We start from the raw sequence: 23,858 nt of genomic DNA, 5'->3' as shown, positions 1-23,858 counted from the left end.
AAACAGAGAAGGACAACCGCTATGGTCCCTTCAACAGTTGATCAATTGAGTGGGAGTAGTCATTAATTTAAAGATGCACTTGGTGTTTATTCATTCAATATTTTTTTTTTTCCTTTTTATTGGGGTTAGCAGCAGGCATACATGTAGAGGAGGACAATGTGTGTCAAGTACGTGGAAAAGTGAGATGCCTTTGTTGCAAACTTTAGAGACACATCACAGCTGGAAGAAATGATAATTGCAGTTCAAATGGGAAATATAATCAGTTACAGTTACCTATAAGTCACTAAATATTTCTTGTCTTGTATTTACCTCAATTGTCTGCAGTGCCTTGTGTAGAGCAGACACTTACCATAAAGTAGGTCTTGGCAATTAATCAAAAAATAACCAAAACTGACCATCGATCCGGATAAGCAATGTGATTTTGTCCAAGTTATCACAATATTTGCAAGTTTTTGCTTGCAGTTTCATTCGAACTGTACACCTTTGAACCTGACAGTATAATTAGTGGATGTCCATAAGAGTATGTTCATATGGCGGAAAATGGAATCTGCGTGTGAACATGCAGCGCAGCTAGCCGTGATGGAATGCCCTTTCGGCATTACGCTCCGGATTAGGCCCGAATGAATGGGCCTAATCAGGAGGGAGTCTCGCGCCACAACTGAGTAGGCCAGGGAATCCGCAGCAAGATAGGTCATCTCACTTCTTTTTTCCGCTACTAGCTAGAGGAAATAAGAAGCAAGCTGCTCCCATTGAAGTCAATGGGAGCCATTTTGGCAGGCAGATTTTGAGGCAGATTCAGTGTCAAAATCCGCTGCCAAAAAACTCCGTGTGAACTAGCCCTAAGAGGGGAGCAAACATAAGACTCATGTTTCTCACCTCCCCTGGGCGCTGGTCTTCATTGTCTCTGGGATTCTGCTCCTTTTTAGACCTGCTAAAGATGTCAGGGACCACTCAGGCCTGTAATTGGGCCTCAACAGTCACACAATGCCATGCACCACTGAGGTCCAAGCACATTTCTCATCAGGTCTGTTAAAGGTGTCAGGGACCACTGAGGACTAAGAAACAGCAGTGGAGTCCAGGGAAAGTTAGTAACAATGTTTTTATGTTTGCTCACTTCACATGGGCCTCTGTTAATTATACTTATATTATTATTCTTATAATTATATTGTACACTATATAACTATAAACACAAACATATTTGTAGGTATATATGCTTATTCCGATGAATTAGAGACAAAGAAAAATTTTCAATTTTTTTTATTTATTTATGGGTCTGTCTACCGAAACTGACCAGCGGTGTAAAAAGCAAAGTCCTTGTTTTAACTGAAGAAGTTCTGTGTGAAAACTGCTGCAAAACTGAGTTCTCCATGCAAGCTTCGCACCAGGGTCGGCTCCAGAGCCTCAGTGGGCCCCCTTGTGGAGGAGTCGGGACACTGCACGCCGCTGCGGGCGGACGAAGCAAGTGACGTCTCGCAGGAGCACGGCATCACCTACGCCATACCTCCCAACTTTTGAAAAGTAGAAAGAGCAGCAAATTTAGCTCCACCCACTTTTGTTGACTCCACCCATTCTCATTCATTTTTCATGTGCCCCCACACAATAAAATCCTCCTATAGTCACCCGTAAATTATATGCCCCCCCTCCATCTCTCCCCCAGTTTCATATACACCCTTACTGTCCCCAGTGTCATGCCGTTCTACCCCCCTTCATCTGCCCCAGTGTCATGCTGTTCTCCCCCCCTCCATCATCTGACCCAGTGTCATGCCGTTCTCCCCCCCTTCATCTGCTCCAGTGTCATGCCGTTCTCTCCCCCCCCCCCTTCATCAGTGTCCTGCCGTTCTTCCCCCTATTCATTTACCCCCGTTTCATGGGCCCCCTTCATTATGTTCCACCTTAATGTTTAACACAAAACAAACACACTCACCTTCCAACGCTCCCCCACCGCTCTCACTCCACTCACATAGTTGTAGGCCCGATGTGACGTCATCACATCGCGCCTACAAATGTAGAAGCCGGACCACAGCGTTAAAGCAGGAGCTGAGCTGTGACAGCTCCTGCTTTAATCGCCTATGTTTTCAGCTCACCGATGAGCTGAAATCGGGACAGGCAAGTGCTGGGGGGCCCCCAGAGGCTCTGTGGGCCCCGGCACTTGCCCGACTATGCCGTGCACTGACGCCGGCCCTGCTTCGCACTGTCCAAATATCTTCCTATCACATTGCTGGTTCTTGGTGGGCCTGTAGCTTTATACATGTGACCACCTCGTAAAAAGGCCAGAGATGCTGGAAAAAGTGGGGAGCAGCTTGGGAACTGGGGTAACACTGTAGGTTGGTTAAAGTGAAACTTTTTTCTACCCTACACTGACCCCGGCATGAACAAAATCAAGGGCAACCTATGGTGCCCATCACTAAGCTTTCTGTTGCTGAAAAGTCACGTTATAAGCTTTTAAGTCCTTAACTCATAATATGCAAATTTACCTTAACTAGTTCCAGGGAGCAGTTTCATCTAGTTATGCAGTCATTGTGCTAAATCACATCTCGAGAGGCCGACAGTTAGGTAGCGTATAGCGTTAGACAGCGAGAAACATGCCATTCATACTTTACAAGACGTGATTTAGCACAATGACTGCATGACTAGATGAAGCTGCTCTCCAAGGTAAATTTGCATATGCCAATATAAAGTTTGAAAAGCCTAAAATGGTTATCTGGTTTCTAACACTGATGGCTAATCCTTAGGATAGCTCATCAATATTAGATGCGCTGCTCATTCTCCTTACAAACTGTAGCAAGAGTGTAGGTACTGCAGCGCTGCCACATAGATTTGAATGGAACAGTGCTGCAGTACCTACACTCGCCACTACAGTTTGTATGGAGAGTGAGCAGTGCGACTCATGGTATGTAAACAATACCAGGAACCTTGTTGTCTCGGTATCTGCGCAAGTCCCAGATGTGAGACCCCTGCAGAACTAATGGCCTATTCTAAAGGTAAGCCATCAATGTTAGAAACCAGATAACCCCTATAAGGCTAAGGCCCCGCATAGCAGGTCATGGCAAAAAAGCACTACAGGAAAAACAGTGATGGCAGCACATTGCGGTTTCCCCCGCAGTTGTTTTCATAGCAGCACTTTTCACTATTTCTGCTTCCATCATACCTATAGGGAAACTGCGGGCTTTTCCATAGGTATAGTTGACATGCTGTGATTTTCAAAATCATGACCATTTTGTAAACTGAAGAGTCTCCGCTGCACGTGGTTTTCAGCAAGGTGTGGATGGGATTCGCTAGAATCTTATCCACTTAGCAGTGATTGTAAAATACCATGTTTTTTCCAAAGGCCGTTTACGCCAGGTGGTGCCCTTGACTAATTTGACTTCAGCAACAGAGGGGCACCATAAGAAAGAATTACTGGCTTGGACTAGTTTTGGAGGAAAAACCATGTTTGATAAAGAGGTGAAGACAGTAGTGGATTTGTGGTTCTCACCTCAGCCTAAAACACTATTAAATGAGGGAATATGAAAGCTTATTGACAGATGGAAAAAGTGTATTGAAAAACAGAGAGATTACTAAATTCTACAGCCAGGACTTGGATGATTTTTATTCACCCTTGTACAATGTAGCTCATTTTTGAGAGCTTTACAAAGTTTTGTATTGGAAGAAAAGATTGATACTTTACAAGCCACCTGTACATAAAGAAAGATACCTTCAGAAAAAGCAAGGGCGAATTGTGCACCACGATCTGAGATAGAGGTCACAGCGGAACTTGGAACAGTCATAAGATATGGATCTGTAAATAATTGCATAGTATTACTTAGCACACCTTTGGCATTAATTGTATTTAGTTCCCATTTGTATTACTTTGGAGTTTATATTGCTTTAGCAACTTTATAGTGCTCTATATTTATTAGATTATTTTGTCATATTACTATAACTGATTAATAACTTGTTTAAAATTTATGTACCATGTTTCTGCAATAAATAAGCCCTATCCCAAAAATAAGCCCTATTTACAGTCAGTGCCTCCAGTGCGGATGTCACAAACATGCGGCATATTGTATTTCTAAAATGTCCTACCCTGCCGCTGCTACTTCCCGCTACTAATCCGCTCACCCAGTCCTACCTCCTGCCTCCAGAGTGCCACTACTATGCTGTGGGCTTAGCTACCTATGTGAGACCAAATGTCAGATGCCACCCCTGCTCGCTCCCACGGACACAGTCACTTCACTACAGCACCTTAGTGTAAAAGAGAGCATCAAGGAGAGGAGATAGAGAAAGCATGGTGCCACAGACACAAAGTATTTAGAGACTGTGTCTTAAAAACCCGGCATCTGCGGTACTAGTATGGCGGATGTCGGGAAGGGGTTAACTATGGCGGCTGCCCGGGAGCTGGGTGGCCATCATAGCTACTAGATGTTTACTGTTTTAAACAGTAGACATCCAACACTAATACCCCCAGTCTGTGCCCCCACGGATCAGGGGCATTAACCCCTCCGGCGCCTCCGGGTCCGGAATCACATTACCATGACAGCGGGGAGCCTTGTGAAGGCTCCCAGGCCTGTCATTCATTGGCTTATATTGCAGGCTACTCTATGTAGCCTGCAATAGAAGCCCCGGTATTTTGCAATGCATTAGCATTGTATTGCATTGCATTAGTGATCAGACCCCCTGGGGTTCAAAAACGAAAATCAAAAAATGCAGTCAGCGGAAAGGAGTTAAAGAAAGTTGCTACTATTCTCTCTGACACATTCAAAATTAATGGTGCAGTAAGTTGGGGATACTAATTGCTTGAGTGCCTGAAAAATAAAACTTACCCAAAAACGAAGGCCTTTTTTTTTTTTTTTTTTTTTTTTTAATTATTTAAGACAGGCATTTATATTCATCTACAGATTAAATCCCCAAAATATTTCCCAGTGCAATATTTCCCAGTTTACATGATGAGTCAACTTTATACTTAAATACTGTACATGGATCAGTCCAATAGAAAAATCTCCTTCTAGCAAGCAACAACTACAGAGACAAATTGTTACAGGTTTAATTTTATTAACAAAAAAGTGCAACAAAAAGTTTAATTCAGATCAAAATAAAAAGACATTAAAAAAACACAAGTAAAAGGACAGTGGACTTGACTAGACAGTTTAAATAGCCGACAAACATATTTAGTTCTACAAGTACCAGATTCAAACAACTAGAACAATGCAAACAGCAGTTTAAATGCTAGAAACTGCAGCAACAGGTTTGGCAATGTCATTGCTCACTTGGTCTGCAAGGAACAAACATCTGTACAGCCTATTAATATGTTACATTAAAAACAACTTAAAATCATATCGAAGGTTTTTGTCTTTTTTTTTTTTAATCGCCACTGACCGTTATGTCTCCTACTATCACACTTCTGCTCAATATTTTCAGCATTTCAAGAAAAAAAAAACTATACAAATGTAAAATAAATTATTCAGTAACCAGGCTGAATGTGCGCAGACGCAAAGAGATCAGTATGAGACAATAAGTGTGACACATGTATTCTTACCCTTACAGGTGGTCAGTAAACTTATATTGGCACTCTCTATATAAATCTAAAGTAGTCTCAGTATTTTATGCACAATTAGAAGCCTCACTAGGTGGCAGCCTGTGAAATGGAATGACAACAAGTGAATAGTTACAATACAGTAATAGATTTATACAATATCTGACGCTATATTTAGTTATATGATGAAAGCTGTTTGGTTTTTTTCTCTTCAACATTGCAGGCAAATCACGATGGTATATAGCAATAAGTGAAGTTTAATGTGACTAAATTGGGTACCGACTCACACCCAGACCAGACCGTCTACAAGGGACACTAGTCCAGTGTAGGGACCTTTATTAGTAGCAGAAGTAGTCATCTTTTTAAAGATATGCAAATCAATCTACAATTGCGCAGAGTTTTGAGAATGAAAGATAGTATCCTGCAATAGACCTATAGGAAAATGTTGGGGTTTTTTTAGCCTGAAATAAGTAACATATAATAGTAAAAATATTCTTTCAAAGTCTGTCCATAGCCTTTAAAGGGGCAACCTCATATAGGCATACTACCTTTGGACTAGTGACGGTTTCCTTCTTTCGAATTTTCTGCATTACTTTTGTGGCTATTTTCATATTTGCTACTGTTCTGTATTTCTTGCAATTTTTCAATAAATACCTTTGAAACTATAAAGGGGTAACCCCTACTCATCACAAGAAGTGAGATCCTATTAAACAATGGGGAAATGGTCCCTGCATTGTTAAGTCACTATTCAGACCTCTGGCCTATGTATCTTCTGCAGGAATGCCCCCGTAACCAAGAGGATGTGCTCAAAGCTTGTAATACTTCTTATGCAATAATTTGGTCTTGAAAATCAAATCTTAGCATTGCAGTTTTAGGCTGAGGCCCCACAAAACGCATGCTTCTTTTGTTGCAGACTTTGCTTTTTTCTTTTTTTTTTTTAAGCCAAAGTCAAGAGTGGATTTAACAGAAGGGAAAAGTATGTTTCCTTTATATTTCCCATTCCTTTTGGTGCCACTCTTAACTTTGGCTCAAAAAAACGCAGAAAAATCTGCTACAAAAAAAAAAAAAAAAAAGCAGCATTTTCGCAATATGGGGTCGTAGCCTTAAGGGCAAAGTACCTGAACATAAAACGATTTATTAGTGTTTCCTTGCATACATGTTGCACACGGTTGCTCATCAGTTCAACAAAATAAGCTTGCCATTCAAGAAAGATTTACCTAGTGTGGACCTGAAAGGTTTTCCTTTCTCAGCTATGTAAATACCATGCCAGCTCTCCCATTAGACTGCAGGTATATTTATTGCTGGTAGTTTTCTAGCACCTATCTACAAAGAATGCCATTATATTTTTATCTCCATAGACATAAGCATTCCATTATTGCCTTCCCCATGCCTGGAGACACAGAACATTTTTTCTTCAGATAATACAATACAGTTCGCACTCCTGTGGAAGCATGCAGATGTCAAAGAAGTGATGTTTCTTTATGATTAGAAAAGTGCGGAGTAGGAACACCAATTTCCGTAATGGATTTCGGTGTCACTTATTAAAAAGTAAGTCAAATGAAAAGAGTATGTTCTCAGCTGAACGAACTTATTGTACTGTCCCCTGTATTGCAGTAAGGTCAGGACATCTTCACTCTAATTCGCTAAAGATATCGATAAAGTCATAACTCTAGTGCAAAGCATAAAATGCTTTTTTTTTTTTTTTTTTTATATATAGGACCTACATAATGCAGGTATGACTTATAGATGGTTCCTCATTCTTTATAATACAGGAGTGTAAAGTTTTCCTCTTTTTTGTATGAACAGTGAATGTATTTACTAACTTGCATGCCAAGAGTTAAATAATAGTTTCCATGTCCCTTGGCTTATGATCGCTGCACTGGACTAATCATAAGAAACCACCATTTAATTCTGCATATTTACTGTATTGTTTGTAGTGCTGAGCAGCATCCTCAGTCATATAAATAAGTTACAGTAGTGAATGTGCATCCTAGATTGGATAGAGTTCTAAGGATCCTAGTGTTTTGTGGTCTTCAGCTCAGTTGCAGATGTCTAGATGTTCTCACAGATTACCTAGGCAAAGCATAAAAACACACATAGGTGAAAAGGCTGAATACATGTGTCAGAACAAATATCATAGCTCTTCAGGGTGGCGCTCTAAACACCCTACAAGTGCCTACCAATGAATGCTCCTCTGATACTTTTCCTAGAATGTAGATTTTAAAGGGAATTTGTATCATTAAAATGCTATTTTTTCCTCACTAAAACGTAGGAATAGCCTTAAGAAAGGCTATTCTTCTCCTCCCTTGAGGTCTTCTCTGGGCCGCCGTTCGGTAGAAATCCCGGTTTTCTTTGGTATGCAAATGAGTTCTCTCGCAGCACCACCTCCATCTTCGTCTGGAACTACCCAAGGCCTGACGGCAGAGCTGATTGCGCATGCCTAGAAGTTTGAAGCCAGCGCCGGAAGAAGCATTCCAGGCGAAGATAGAGGCGTCGCTGGAGAGTTCTCCTGCAGCATTGAGGACGCCCCCAGTGCTGTTAGAGATCGCCCCCAGTGCTGCAAGAGAACCTACGTGTCAGGTTGAAAAAAAATAGCATTTTAATGATAGAATTTTTTTTAATACACTTAAAATCAAGCATTTTTTTTTTTTTAATAAAAATTTCAGTTTAGACTGTAGACTTAATTTCTATATAGAAGGCCTGTCTAAGTCTTTATGCTTGCCTCTCGTCTCTGGTTCTCGCTGCACATGTGCAATTCTGTAAGGAAGCTAGGACACTACAAGTCTACTTCACTGTGCATGCACTGGGAGAAGTCATTGTTTAGCAAGTATAAGGTTCACAAGGACAGGCTTGCAATAGGAATATCTTGGACACTAAACCACCGGTCCCTTAAGGACCTGCTGTTGGTTTACTTTCCCAACATTACCTGGTATGTTACCTTTAATACAGGATATTATTTGCTACAGTAATAATCATGTAATAACCACTTCTGCTTGAAAGTTGCAACCTCAAATCATAGAACTCAAAAGGTCACAGGTCTTGTATTCAATTGACATGAATGGAGAGGAAAAAAAAAAAAAAAAAAAAAAAGAATAGAATAGAATAGGATGGGCAGAAATAAATTTGTTACCTTCCACCATTGTCTCCAGCAGTGAAATGAAGGTCCTCTGCATTTATATTGTTGTCATCTGGAAAAGGACAGCCTTGATCTACATAGGGGAACAGCAGTATCTTTTACAACAACAGCATAAGCAAATGTACTACAGTACACACACACAAAGACTGCTAATCCGGTGAATGAAAAAAAAGTGTTGGCGGGCATTTAGCTGTGAGATTTTAGTAACTATCCACTGACCCTTAGTCATCACAACTGTACTCATAGGTTATTTATTCAGATATAAATCTGGACTGTAATGTCACAAAAAGCTACTGCACTAAAGCCGGAAACTGTGCATGGAAACATGTTAACAGTGTATTTAGTAAGTGCAATTTTGCAGGTTTTTTTTTTTTTTTTCCCTTACAAAAATACTTAAATTATTCAGTGCAAGTTTGAGATGTACTGCAGCCACCCAGTGGTCACTCCTTAAGACCTTACCCTGAAGAAGTTGCTGGGCCTTAAATCACTTTTAGGTGTCTCAAAATGTAAAAAAAAACATTGCTCAGCTATCAATCCCATGATGCGTCAGAAGAGCAACACCTTGGCAGCTGTAGACGGTATAATATCTATCTACCGGAGACAGTCTATTTATCCTTCTCTCTATAATCTCCTAAATAATCTAAGCGACTACAAGTATATAGATAAAGAGGACATTTTTGTCTACCCTATAGTGAAGTCCAATATAATAAAGAGTCCCACCAAAAGTAACTTCTTTAGTGTGAATACTTTAATATCGGAAGTTTTGAACAGAGTTGGTGAAAACGATACATAAACGTTTTCGGCCCGGATGGCCTTCTTCAGACTCGTATCAGTTTAGCTGAAAAGAGTAGACAATTTAGGGAAAGCCCAAGCAGAAGAGGGATATGCCCTCAAAACTGTATCTCTAAGATGGACACAGGTGGTGTGATGGACTATGAACCGGGATAATGACCCCTAGTATGGATTTAAACCAGTAAAATGGCCAGGTCAGCTGTGTGTTTAGGGATGCAGGCTGGGCTGCAAGATGACGCCTATGGTATGCCTGAAGGAGTGTAGCATTGGTGGTGCAGTGTCTCCTTAGGGAGCTGTGCGTGATGCGTCCTGAGTCATTGGTGGCGTCACCAATGACTCAGGACGCATCACGCACAGCTCCCTAAGGAGACACTGCACCACCAATGCTACACTCCTTCAGGCATACCATAGGCGTCATCTTGCAGCCCAGCCTGCATCCCTAAACACACAGCTGACCTGGCCATTTTACTGGTTTAAATCCATACTAGGGGTCATTATCCCGGTTCATAGTCCATCACACCACCTGTGTCCATCTTAGAGATACAGTTTTGAGGGCATATCCCTCTTCTGCTTGGGCTTTCCCTAAATTGTCTACTCTTTTCAGCTAAACTGATACGAGTCTGAAGAAGGCCATCCGGGCCGAAAACGTTTATGTATCGTTTTCACCAACTCTGTTCAAAACTTCCGATATTAAAGTATTCACACTAAAGAAGTTACTTTTGGTGGGACTCTTTATTATACTACGTACGGGTTGGGACCCTTACCCACCTCTCATCTAACCACATCCATTATACCTACTATAGTGAAGTCCATCATGCAGGAAGTCAGGTATCTCTGAATGAGCGTTATGACCATATAGGACCGTGAGTTATGTTGTTTATAGAACGCCCTTTGTTTCTTTGTGAGTTATGGAAACAGTGTAACAGAACTATGCTAATGCCATACATCCTGACCATAGCTGAAAGTCTTCTTGGCAAGGTCACAGCCAGATAAGTAACAGGGCAAAGAAGCTGGGGGAAATAGATAATTTTAGAGATAGATATGGGTTCCACCTCTGGAACACACACCTATCAGACATTTATGGTATAGCTGAGCTTTCATGGGAAAATGTCTTCAATGGTCTTAAAGCCCCTTACAATTATATTGAGGAACTATTGCAGCAAACCAGCTCAAACGGAGGAGTGAGGCAACTTGCTGTGGTTGGGAAACAAAAAACTGCCATCTATAAAAGCTTCAGGTTTAACATTTCAAATATTGGCGCTATTATTTTTTATTTCGTGCATGTCTTGGGGTCTATTGAACTGCCAGTCAACTTAGAAGTCTTTTCCAATGCCAGATTGTTTAGACCTGGCAGCTTATAGTGAATAGAGAAGACGCCAGATCTATCTAGACATAAATTAAAAGTGTAAGGAGGGAGAACCTTCTACTAAAAGCTGCAGAAAGTTTCAATTGTTGTGTAATAGCTATACATGCTGGTCACATTTACTAAAAGTATAACCATAATCCATGCAGGGTGACCATGACATCATACACATGAACAAAAATAATTATTAATTATTATTATTATTATTATTATTAAAAGCTTTTAAAATGTACCTAACGTAAAAATATAATTTTATAATAAATTTTATTAAAGACAAATGATTCTTTATAATATTTCCCTCCCCTGTACTGTACCCAGCTTCTGAATGCCAGAAACCATGAACAGGGCAGTAGAGGTAAAATAATAGGATAAAGGATTTTTACTATTATCTCCTGTACCATCGATTTAAGAAATATACAATATAACTTTTGGTCGGTTCAATCACATGAAATAAAAATATGCATTCTAAATACTGTAACTTCGTTAAAAGCCAATATCCACTTTAAAGAAAGGAAGATTTTATTATTTTTATTTTTTTTGAGACCGCAAATCAGGCATGTCTATTATAGGTAACGCCAGTAGACTTTTTTATATATATATATATATATATATATATATATATATATATATATATATATATATATATATATGTGTTAAATGGAATAAAATCGTGGAAATCAAAGTTGTAAACCAATGCCTCATGAATAAAATTTAGGTTACTATATGTTAGTATGAAGTATTTCTCCACATGACTCTCCAAGTTATTTATTAATTGTAGCAAAAAGACGGTACCATCATTTATATTTGACATCTTTTTTGATACTTTGAAAACATCAAGAAAACTAGTACTGTATTCATTGGAATTACACTGGCACATTTACTCATTTTTCTTCCAGGAAGAAAAAAAAAAAAATCGTATTTCAATGAGAAAGGTCAATAATAATCTGCATTCTGATATTTTAAATCAGTGTCAGTAAGATAGTGTACACATTACCAATTTCCAAAACCGCTCAAAACAAAAATTCTAACACAAAGACATAACAAAAACAGCTGCATATTTGAGGCCCTTATTCAATGGCAATATCATTCCATCAGAATATGAGCAACAAGATAGAAGTACTATTGTACTTATGAAAAATTATAATACTGAAAGTGAAGAAAAGAAAATTCATGAAAAATTACAGTACAGCACATAGTCACAAGGTGGCGTGGAGGACTTTCATTAACTGTAATCACTGTACACCTCAAATCTCTACAGGCATCCATGGAGAATTCTAATGCAAAAAGGTAAGAGACACCATGGGAATACCATCAATGGCAACAGCGCAACTGATGCTAAATCCTGCATGCAGGAGTGGTAACACTGGTGGGACATACAAAAATGAGACAACTGGAACACTTTGGACCCGTACATTGTTTTTTCTTTTTTCAACTCACCGTCACTAGATGGTTGTGCTGTAAAAGTGTCATTAAAGCTGCCACAGGTAATACTTTCTTCTTGCTCTTCATTTTCAGTGTCGCACTCAATGTCACTGTCACTACTCATTCCTGGCAAAATGTGAAGAACATGCTTGGAGCATAAACCGGCTGGAAAACACACAATAAAACAGGATTAGAATGCAAAAATCAGACAACACATCACGCCTTACAATGAGGAAATGAACAAAACAACAGCACCTTAATCATTTCTGATAAGCGTATAATATACGCTCCTAGTCCTAGCAGTGAAAATGTTAAAATCGGGTAATCTTGTAAATGAGACTAAATGGTACAGTAGAGCACATCACGCAGCAGTGACTAAGCGTGAAAACGTCTCTTATACCATGTCACTGAAAGACCTTCTCTAAATGCCAACTCCTACACACTTTTCACATGCTGCAGATAGGGATGGATGCTGCTGGCACCTTAATAGAAGTTCTGTACTATAAGCCATCAGTCACTGGAATTTAAATGAGCGCAGGGGTGGAAGAATATGGGATCTTGCAAGAAATAAATAAAACACACTTTTGTGTTAGAGATCACTTACAAAAATCAAGACTTTTGTAGCTAGAAGAGCTAGCAAACAATAGATGCAGTTAGCAATTGTTCACAAATGCCTACTGAGAAAGCTTTGTGAGTCACAGTATGCCAGCTACTGTATTATGCTGCCAGGGGGGCTTTAAGATCAAGTCAGAAGGGTTCCAAATGGAAGGGGGGGGGGGGGGGGGGGCGTATCAAAAACACTACTTTGGAATAAATGCCTAGAATTGTTTAATGTATTTCACGTGACATCTTGTGGCTTAGTCAGCAGTTTATTGCATAGAATTAGACACAATGGTATACAGAACAGCATGATCAGCAAATGCAACATACACACCATAAATAGAAACCCTCACCTCCCCATCATCACTTTCCAAGATCCACAACTTATTTGATTGATTTGCTAATGGAATTGTGTGAGGGCTTATTTTTTGTGGGAAGACCTGATCTTTTTATTGATTCCATTTTAGGAAACAGAACACTTTTTGAAACCTTTTGTGCTGTGGCAGACACAAAAAAAAGAAAAAGGAATTTTTAAAATCTTTTTAATTTTGTATTATTTACTAACCACTTTGGTATATATGGGGGAAAGTGTGTGGGGGGAGGAAGAGTTCTGTGTTTTTTGTTTTTTTTTTAATAAAAATACTACTATTTCTTTTGGCCTCCAGGAGACTTTAACTTGTGATCTTCAGATAACTTTTATAATGCATGGCACTACCTATGAAGTGCAATACATCTCACTGCCTGTCATTTTCTGACAAGCCATTTATTGGGCCATGTCTTTAGCAAAGCCTAATAGGATAAGTCAAAAGAAGCCCTGGTGGCCTTCATTTGGACTCAGCTGCCTTGCAAGAAAATAAAAACTCCATGCGATTTCGTTCAGAGGGGTGTCAATGCCTTAAGGAGAGAGCCCCCTCCCTCTAAAAGCACTTAGATGCCATAGGCACTATTAGCATGCGAGTGTGTGGGAGACCCTGCATTACATAAAGTCAGTTGCAGCCGAATGAGGCCTATTAATGACCGCCATTGAAAGTCTTCTATATGACGATCTCTAATGGGATAAAGAGAGTCTACCACCTCCCCTAAACTTATTTAACTTCCACCAACATTGCAGTGATGAACATAATAACATAAGTTTTATCCAAAATAGGCAGTTGGTAGTCCTTGGGGCGATTCTTCAGCTCCACGGAGCACTGATCTTGCTGCTCAAACCATTACCATCTCCAGGCAGGAGACTTCAATTTTACTTTTCTCCAAACTACAAAAGTGACTAGCACAACAAAGCTATGTTGCTGATCACTGAAATAATAACTGGTCGAATATGCTTGGGGAAGGTGGTAGACTCCCCTTTAAGTGTTAAGGGGAAGTCTTGGGATAGTTGGCATTTCTTTCTGCAATATTCTATATAGCTTTCACTTTGACCCCTTCCCGCCACGGGCATTTTTTGATTTTCATTTTTGACTAAACCCACTCCCCCCACACTCCCCTTCCAAAGCCCATAAATTTTTTTTTTTATTTTTCCGCTCTCAAAGCCATATGAGGTCTTAATGATTGCAGGACAAATTGTTCTTCTTAATAGTACTATTACTCTGTACAATATACTGGGATCCGCCGTACTAGTCGGGAAAGGGTTAAAGAGGACCTTTCCTCATCGATGTGCAGTATTACATACTGTTAGAAGCAGACAGTGCGCTGAATTTCCTGGAATATGCCCCAGTGCTGGAGATATTGGTACCATTAATTTCGGCACTGGTTGCTCCCCACTGTCAGAAGGGTGGGCCTTACAGCTCAGAGTCATCACTAGAGGAACACCCCCTCTAACAATACAAGTCTATGGAAGAGTACTGAAAAGGAGGATGTTCCTCGCAGCCCATTGATGATGCCCTTCTGATAGTGGAGCGGTATCAGTGCCAAAGTAATGGTAGTGATATCTGCAGCCCTGGGGCACATACCAGGGAAGCCGGCGGTGCGCCGAATTCGGTGCATGGTCGGCTTTTTAGCAGTACATAATATTCCAGATTGTTAAGGACATGAAGGTACTCTTTAAATACACACACATACATTAGGGGACTTATTATTTGTTACACTTTTTTTGTGTGCACCATTTTAATGCCTCATCATTCCGTGTAGCTCGTTTAAAAAAAAAAAAAAAAACAACCCAAAACACCACAACAAAACACAATGGCAACGTAAATTTTGTTGAAAACTCACTTTATGGAAATTGACATTTCACTGCTGTTCAATATTTCAGGTTTTTTAAAAAAATTTTTTATTTTTTACAGTGCCCATGTACTTGAGCATGGCTACACTTTCTTTCTTTTTTTTTTTTTTTTTAAAAAAAGGGGCACATCATAAATGCAATGTAAAATATTACTCCAGAAAAACTAAGCTCACTTTCTCCCCTTGCCCCCCCAAACAAGACTTCAAAAACAAACACAGACACTTGAAAAATCGTGTGCTGACTAGAGACCTAAAAAGCACTGAGGCAGCAAACTTTGAGAAAACCCACAATTTCTATTAGTCACAATAGATGTGAAATAGTGAATTAGATTTTGCCAAATCACTTCCACGTCCATTGGAAAAACAACAAAAAACAAAGTTACCAGTGTTCTGCATTTTCAACCAGCAGGATGTCAATTATCGATGTGATATTACCAGCGTCCTTAAACCTTTGCAATGGAAAGGTTGAAAAAACCCAAGAGCAATACCTGATAAAAAAAATTGGAAGAGTCTCCACGATACGTGACCCCAGCGTTAGAAAGAACGATAGTGAGACAACAACATATCTTACCTTCATCTGGATAAGATGAAGCTCCATCTGATATCATGGGGTTAATTTCACCTGTATCTTGATCACTGTCCAAGCTTCCAGACTGTACAGTATCCTTTCCATTCCATCCTTTAGAATTTGACCTTTGTAAGAAGATATAGTTAGTTAATAATCCACATGACATAAAGCTGTAGTACATAACAAGAGGCCCATTTCTCATTATGCAATGGCATATCTGCTTACTTATCGAACAGGGCAATCACACATTTCCCTGCACAATGGGAGGTAAGGAATGCCACTGTGCAGGAGAAATGCCCATAGGAAACAGAGCAAAATGTTATGGCATATCCCAGACATATCACAACATTTTGATATAGGAAGACCTTATTCATGCAGTTTAAACATTAAAATAGGTTTAATAGAGAGTTAATGTGATAATATGCACATGACCTATATATCAGAGACATGCAGGTACTCCATAAGAAGGAACCCACTGCAAACTGGTCCTTATACAAGTTGTAATGGGCTGTGTGTCCACATACTCACAGCAATTTCAGATGTACAAAAAAAAAAAAAAAAAAAGATTTACCGGGGTATGTCTCTCTCTCCTACAAGGGCAACCTACTATTCTGGAAAAGTTCAGTTTCATAGCAAAAGCCAACAGCAACAAGGGTATCCATTTTGGCCAACTTTTGTTTTATAGAGTCTACTGCATGGTGATATTTTTAACAAATAGTAAAAACAGTCCTTTCAAAGCCAAATAGCATATAAAAGAAAATATCTGAATGGTAGAGTGGCTTGTGCTGGGTGATCTGGTGATCTGAAACTTCTGGAGATAGCAGAATAGTGTATTCTGCTATCTCCAGTCAGTCAAACTGTTAAAGGGGTTGTCCTGAAAATGTTGTTTTTTTTTTTTTTCACTTTCACCACCTCATATGAAAATAGGTGTTATCCCAGATAACTCCTTTAAATGAAGCAGCAGTGTGCTTATGTGACCACCTCTTTATTCAGACAAGGATAGAAAGGGTCTCCTTCTCCTGAATGCTGTGTCTGCAAGATGTAATGTTTGTGGGAAAAAACCTTCAGGATATAGGAGCATTACATGTGTCACTATTACGGTCATGCATAATAAAATTATATTAGTGTCAAGTGCCATTTCTATTCTTCTTGAAGATAGACAGAGCAAACTAGCAATATCTATACATAAAGCTACATTGGAAAAATTGGATTCCTTTACTTGCTGTAAAATGCCTCACATTGTATTCATTGGGGAACACAACACCATGGGTATAGGTTCAGCCACTAGGAGTCTGACAGAAATATAAAAAAATACTGGCCTGCCAAATGGGTTATACCTTCTCCACAAACCAGTAGTTAATCAGTTTTGTACCAGACAAAGACAAAGCACAGAGCAAGTACCAATATGTCCTGAGCCCAAGAAGAGAACCCAGGCACAGGACGGGACCTGTGCCCTCAGTGGATACAACGAGAAAGGGATTTTACAATAAGTACAAAAATCCAATTCTCTCATTTATATCAATGGGGTCCACCGTACTATCGGATGTTCTAAAGCAGTTGAGACGCAACCCAGAGGAACTGAACTGCCTGCTGAAGCTACTGCAAAAGTAAAAAAGGAAGGAAGGACTGAGGAAGTGAAAAGCAGGTGAATTTAGGCATGCAGCAGATAAAAAGTTGAGTAGATCCTAAGGGCCCCTTCACACGGAGTATACGCTCACTGATTCTGAACGTGTAACACGTTCCGAAACAGCGGCGTTAAAACAGATCCCATTGCTTCCTATGGGAACCGGCATATGTGCGCTCCCCATAGAAATGAATGGGCTGCTTTTTTCCCCCATTCCTTTCAATGTGATACGCGCGTATCACATTGAAAGCAATAGGGGAAAAAAAAGCAAAGAAAAGACAACATAAAGGCAAACTAGATGGGCCAAGTGGACATTTACTGCCATCAAACTGCTAAGGTTCCAAGTTATCTAACTTTTGGGAAAGGGAGAAGCTTTAGAGCCCCCTTGCCCACAGCAGGGGCAGAGAGAGCTCTAACTGATAGCTAGACAACCTAGCCACCCAGTGGAGAGAGGGATAATTTTAGAGGGAACGCAAGCGGTTTAAGTAGTCAGCAAGGCTTTCCAGATTCCAAGCTCCACAGAGGGGCACAGTAGGAGACTTTTAGTGAAACATAAGCCCTGTAGGACAAGCGGCAAGAAATACCGAACGATGGAGAGGGCCAAGCCCATACAGTAGCCAAGATGGCCCAAATAAGTAAGAGGTATGAGTTTTTAAGGTGGCACCTTTGAGGTACATGCAAAAAAACAAAAAACAAAACAAAAAATCTTTACAGTAACAGAGCCCATAACTTAGCTGGGGACAGAGTACTGATAAGTATCCAGATTCTAGGGAAGGGGACCTAAGAACAAACTCAATATAGAAAGAAGACACACTGAATATGGAGGCCTGCAGGGTTGCACGCAACCACAAGGAGCTGAGGGGACAACAGTCTCAATCCAGCAAGAGGTAGGCAGGTAGGTAGGTAGCGACGGAGACCACTACAAGAAGGCCATAAGGATTGCCCATTGCAAAAAGTCCAGGAGAGGCAATCTGCAGCTCAGAGAATTTAGAACAAACGTACTTGGGAAGACAGTGAGCTGCAAAAAGAGAGACACTGTCCCAGCAGAAAAGTGGGACTAGTCTGCAAGAACAGAATAAATTTCATAACTGAAAAGGCGGAGGAAAGTAAAGATCCCTTAGTCTAACCACCCCCAGCTGATGGAATGTGAAGGTCTGCTGTCAGATCACCCAAGAACAGGGTCAAGTAACCCTGCCAGAAAAATAATCAGGGAGCCCCAAATTCAGCTGTAAGGAACCAATGCCCCTTGGAGACTGAGATAGTAAGAAGTGCTCAGGTAAACCTAGGGAGGAGATTTCGAGGAAGTTATGTTGAAGAACACCCTTGGTTGAGGATATAGAGCCAAGGGCATCCACTGAAATTGCCAGCAAGAGGTAAAGATCCCGTCAGAGAAACTGGTATGCATCAGAAGAGCTGGTAAACTTGGAACAGAGGGAAAGTCTTTCAGAATAGGTAGAATGCTTATTCAATATCAATAGAGCACTCATGCTCGGGGAGGAGGGGTCCACTAAGTTCCACTGGTACCACTAAGAGTGGAGACAGAAACCACCAAGGAAGGGACATGTCAAGATAGACAAGGGAATGTCCATAAGCTGCTGCAAGCTAAATGGGAAGAGAAGGAGTGTTCCAGGAGATAGGTCAGATCCAGGAACTGAAGCAGTCACCCATCCAATGTCTTCGAGCACTCAAAGGGAGTCATCTCTTCAGTAAACTTGCACTGAAAATGTGATTACCAGCACTCCGCTGCGACTGCATACTGAGTAACCAACGGTGAAGAGAAAGAAAGGCCTGTGCAAGGACACCCTGCCTTCCTCCTAGTACCCATGGGGAAGTACAACTAATGTGGAGCAAACACTGAGAATGCCCCTGTAACCTGAAAGAGAAAAGAAACAAACAAAACGCAAAAAGACCTGCTAGCAGGTCATGCCTGTCTCACATGGACCCTAGGCTATAACAGATTGACTTCCTGTCTGTGGAGAGGGTTTAGCCAACCATTTCTTATATTCCCTGTGTCAGCCCAGCCTCCTAATCACCGACCGATGCTATAATGATGGTACGGAGTTCCCCAAAAATATAAACAAGAAACTCCCCCCCTCATTTGAAGTATCAGTATGGAAATAGCAATCTGATACTCCTAAATGAACCATCTAAACAGACAACCCATACACAGGTTGACCTACCCCAATGTAACTATTTTCCTGGATTTTTCTAAGCACATGGCTTGTATTTCGGCACTGAGAAGGTCAGGCTGTCTGTCTTCTGCTTTAGAGCTAGATGGAGTCTCAGGACTTCCACTACCGAGAGATCTTGGTGATCCAAGTCTGCTGCTGTTCTTGGTGCTACTGTTACAAGCTGAAATCATATTGTTGCATTAGTATAGTGGAAGCTGGGGTGTATAAACAGAAAATATTTATTAAGAAACTAATACCTTCAGAGGGAGCCTGACATTCTCCTTTAGCACGATGAGTGCTGTCCCCATTGTCAACAGCTCTCCGCAAGGAAAGACTTCCTGTTCTTTCGCTGGTACGAGTGTGCTTGGGGGAATTACATTTTTTGGTGGTTGCTGGAAACATAAAATTTAAGTTTTATATTTAAAATGTTATTTATATAGATCTCATCTGATATCATTATTGCTCCCCAGTACAGTTTACAAATTAATTTCCTTGCTTCGAAATTCAGCCAAAAAAAGCACATCAGTTATATTGTTTTGAATTCTGATTTTATTAACATTGACAAATATACATAAAGTTCACACAGGTAAGAACAGAAGATGAAAAAATCGTTGAGAGGATAATACATCCTCTAGATGGTAACAGAGGTATGGTAGAACAGTAAAGATAGGTTAAGGTTAAACATCCTAGGTGTAGTACAAAGGTTCAGACAAAGTTTAATCTGACAAGTTATTGATAGGTATGACCTATAATCATATATTTTATTAGTTTACATAAGGTTGTGAGAAATGGTGAATAGAGCCAAGGAGGGGAGGTAATAAGTGTAAATGAAGGGAAGATTTGGATGAAAGGGTTGAGGGGGGGGGGGGGAGTAAGGAGGGGGGAGTAAGGATAAAAGAGAGTTTGGGCGTGAAACCCGCTTACTGGTCCCTGCACAGAGTTCGTATAGGTTCAAGAGTCAGTCGTTTGTGTTGGTGTGAAAACATTGAGTGATGTCCACCAGGGTGTCCATATTTTTAGGCAAGTGTCACGTGTTTGGGTTTTCCAACTTCCTCATATCTGGCTATTTGGTGGATTTTCTCCGCCCAAAGTTGAATTGTAGGAGAAATGGGCTGTAGCCAGAAAAGGGGTATCAGTGATTTAGCTGCTTCAATTGCAAAAGTGAGAAACGAGATTTGTCTTGGAGGGAGAATAACTGTTAGAGGGTTTAGAGAGTAAGGCCATCTCTGGAGTGAGTTGGATCGGTTTACCGACAATTATAGATATTTTCTGTCCCACCTCAGACCAGAAGGGTTGTAACAAGTCACATTCCCACCAAATGAGTAACATGCTATCAGTTTGTGTCTTACATCTCCAGCACATTTTGTTATCTGCTAATTTGTGGGTGAGCAGCCACTCGGGCGTCTTATACCATCTTGACAATGTCTTGTAGTGTACTTCCTGGAGTCTCACACATCTAGACAATCCATGGGAATATTTTAACATTGAAGCCGATTCTTCTGGGGTAAAGGAGATATTTAAATCTTTTTCCCATGAGATGAGATAAATTGGTATAGGATTATCTTGAAGATGTAAAAGAACAGATTTTAGGTGGGATAATTTCCTGAAGAGTTACTGTATATTCTCGAGTATAAGCCGAGTTTTACAGCCCAGTTTTTGGGCTGAAAAAGTCTGCCTCGGCTTATATTCAGGTCATTACGGTAATACCGTAGTTACAGACCCGGCATACAGACACGGAGGCGGGTGCCGGGCCGCAGCATCGCCCCACGCTCCTGGCAGAAGTACCGTAAGTACTTCTGTAGTTTGAAATAACAGCATCGCCATGGCGATGCTGCGGGCCCGGCACCCGCCCCGGTGTCTGGATGCCGGGCTGTAACTACGGTAGCTGCGTAGTCTGTAACTATAATACGCACAAAATCTCGCGCGGACACTAGCTGTGTCCGTGGCACTTTTCATTCATTTAAATTGTAATCGGGTATGTTCTTTTGCACTCCGTGCCTGTCCTCAACTGTCCGTTTGTAAAGATGTCCGACTTTTCAAGCGGACAGAAAAAAACCTACATGTCAGGTTTTGCTGTCTGCTTGAAAAGTCGGATATCTTTACAAACGGACAGTTAAGGACAGGCACGGAGTGCAAAAGAACGCACCCGATCGCCATTGAAATGAATGAAAAGTGCCACGGACACAGCTAGTGTCCGCGCGAGATTTTGAACGGACACTAGCAGTGGACACTACCTGTCGGACAATGACGGTAGTGTGAACGCTCCCTAACTTATCTAAGGTCGACTCGTTCAGTCTCCACGTCCATTCTCTTGGAACCAAGTCTGGTAGGGACAGTGTAGTTGAGATTGGGGCATGATTGGCGATACAAATTGTGCCTATGTGGGATGCTAGTACATTAGAGGATAGGGATTTGGAGCAAAAGACAGTCTATCCTCTGATATGTCTGGTGAGGTACTGAGAAGAATGTGTAGACCTTCACTCTTGGGTTAGTTAACCTCCAGGTGTCTACTAAATGCAGTTTTTGCAATGCTACGTGTAAGCTACGCAATGATCTCTGAGGGTGTGCAGTTTTTTTCTTTAGAGGTGTCCAAAAGTGGGTCTAACGCCACCATTTATGTCTCCTCCAAGTATCAATTCTCCTTCAGCGAAGAGTGAAAGTTCATGTAGGGCATCTGACAACCAGGTAATCTGGCCATGGTTGGGAGCACAAAAGGTTGCTAACGTTAATTGTCTATTTGAGATTCTCCCTTTTAGAAATAGAAATCTCCCTTCAGAGTCAATATGCTGTTGAACACATGTAAACGGGGTTGTCGAGTTGATAGCCATCGCCACTCCCTTCACGGCTGAGGTGGGGTGACATGAAAAAACCATTGATTAAGGGCTAGTTCACACGGGGACATGGACGCTGATTTTGACAGCTGATTTTGCGGCCAAATCAGCCTCCATAAGGGCTAGTTCACACGGGGACATGGACGCTGATTTTGACAGCGGATTTCGCGGCCAAATCAGCGTCCATACAATGTATCCCTATGTGAACTGCTCGCTTTTTTTTTTCTGCTAGCTCGCTAGCAGAAAAAGAAGCGACATGACCTATCTTTCGGGCGGAAGCCGCTCGCGATGAGCCGCGGCTTCCGCCCAGCCGCAGCGCCCTCCATGTCGGCTCATTCATTTGAGCCTACAGCGGAGGTGAAAGCCGTGACCGCGATGGTCGCGGCGGGAGCAGTTCACATAGTGTGGACATTGTATGGACGCTGATTTGGCCGCGAAATCCGCTGTCAAAATCGGCGTCCATGTCCCCGTGTGAACTAGCCCTAAAATGTAGCCCTATGTGAATTGCTAGCTTTTTTTTTTTTCTGCTAGCTTTTTTTATTGCTAGCTTTTTTTGCTAGCAGAAAAAGAAGCAACATGACCTTTCTTCAGGCGTTTAACGCCTGAAAAAATGAATAGGAGTCTATGGGGCACTGAAAAAAACCGCTAGCAGTTTTTGGTCGCTTATTTTTGCAGCTGTTTAGGCAAAAACAGCGACTGAAACTGCTAGCAGTTTTTTTTATCATGTACTTTTTTGTAATGCAAAAAAAAAAAAAAGCTTAAAAAAAACAGTGACTGAAAAAGCGTTAAAAACAGTGTCAAAAACAGCATCCAATGCAAAAAACAGTGTCCAAAAAAAGCGACGCTGAAAAATCAGTGACAAAATCAGCTAGGCTTTTTTCACGTGTGAACTAATCTTGATTTTGGCATATGTGATGTTTTATTTTGTTTAAAATGAGTCTCCTGTAACATTAATATATCTGTTTTTTGTTTCTTCACGTACCTCTCTAGCCATCTCTTCTTTTCTGGCGAGTTTAGGCCATTGACATTATAAGACGCAATCACTAGATTAGAGTCCATGTTTTCTCTATGGGTGGTGTCTACGAGGCAGGTAGGGGAGGTAGGAAAAAGGGGGAGGGGTCAGGGGTGATGAATGTATATGAGCAAGAAAGGGGGGAATTGAGTATAGGTCAAAGTGTATGATTTAAGGAGACAATTGGTAATAGAAAAAACAGTGCCTTAGAAGACTTTAGCACCTCTGTAGCGTTGTACTGTGTTTACTTATATCAAACTATTACAAAAGTGAACTGAACGTAGAAAATCCTGATCGGAAACAAACCCACAAGCATGCCACCTTAAAAGTAAAGTAAATGCTAAAGAGCACAAACGGTCTACTGCTAGGGAAGAGAAAGGGATAATTAGGGAAGGAGTAACTAATGGGAAGGAGAAGAGGGGGTATAGAGGCAGATTATGCATCATCTGAGATGCAATGCGCATTATGAGCTCCTAATGGTAGCATACAACTTCTAGGGTAAGCTATCACATATTAAAGGGGCTCTATCAGCAAAATCATGCTGCTAGAGCCCCACATATGCGTGCATAGCCTTTAAAAAGGCTATTCAGGCACCGTAAATGATATATTA

At 40.9% G+C, this 23,858-nt stretch overlaps 1 protein-coding gene across 1 annotated transcript in view; it reads right to left on the bottom strand.

Annotated features, from left to right (window-relative positions):
* Nucleotides 1-5,049: 5,049 nt before the first annotated feature.
* Nucleotides 5,050-23,858, bottom strand: part of TRIM37 (tripartite motif containing 37) — an 81,083-nt gene continuing 62,274 nt past the window's right edge. The window contains exons 20-25 of the mRNA XM_075264869.1: nt 19,663-19,797; nt 19,415-19,586; nt 15,614-15,735; nt 12,241-12,390; nt 8,643-8,721; nt 5,050-7,585 (exon numbers count right to left, since the gene is read on the bottom strand). Of these exons, the coding sequence (XP_075120970.1) occupies nt 7,582-7,585; nt 8,643-8,721; nt 12,241-12,390; nt 15,614-15,735; nt 19,415-19,586; nt 19,663-19,797 (662 nt within the window). The 3' untranslated portion in view covers nt 5,050-7,581. The remainder of the gene's footprint in view (nt 7,586-8,642; nt 8,722-12,240; nt 12,391-15,613; nt 15,736-19,414; nt 19,587-19,662; nt 19,798-23,858) is intronic.

The sequence above is a fragment of the Leptodactylus fuscus genome, chromosome 2, assembly GCF_031893055.1.
Source record: "Leptodactylus fuscus isolate aLepFus1 chromosome 2, aLepFus1.hap2, whole genome shotgun sequence".
Classification (NCBI taxonomy): Eukaryota; Metazoa; Chordata; class Amphibia; order Anura; family Leptodactylidae; genus Leptodactylus; species Leptodactylus fuscus.
The sequence above is the reverse complement of the archived record's forward strand: the minus strand, read 5'-3'. Positions and strand labels throughout refer to the sequence as shown.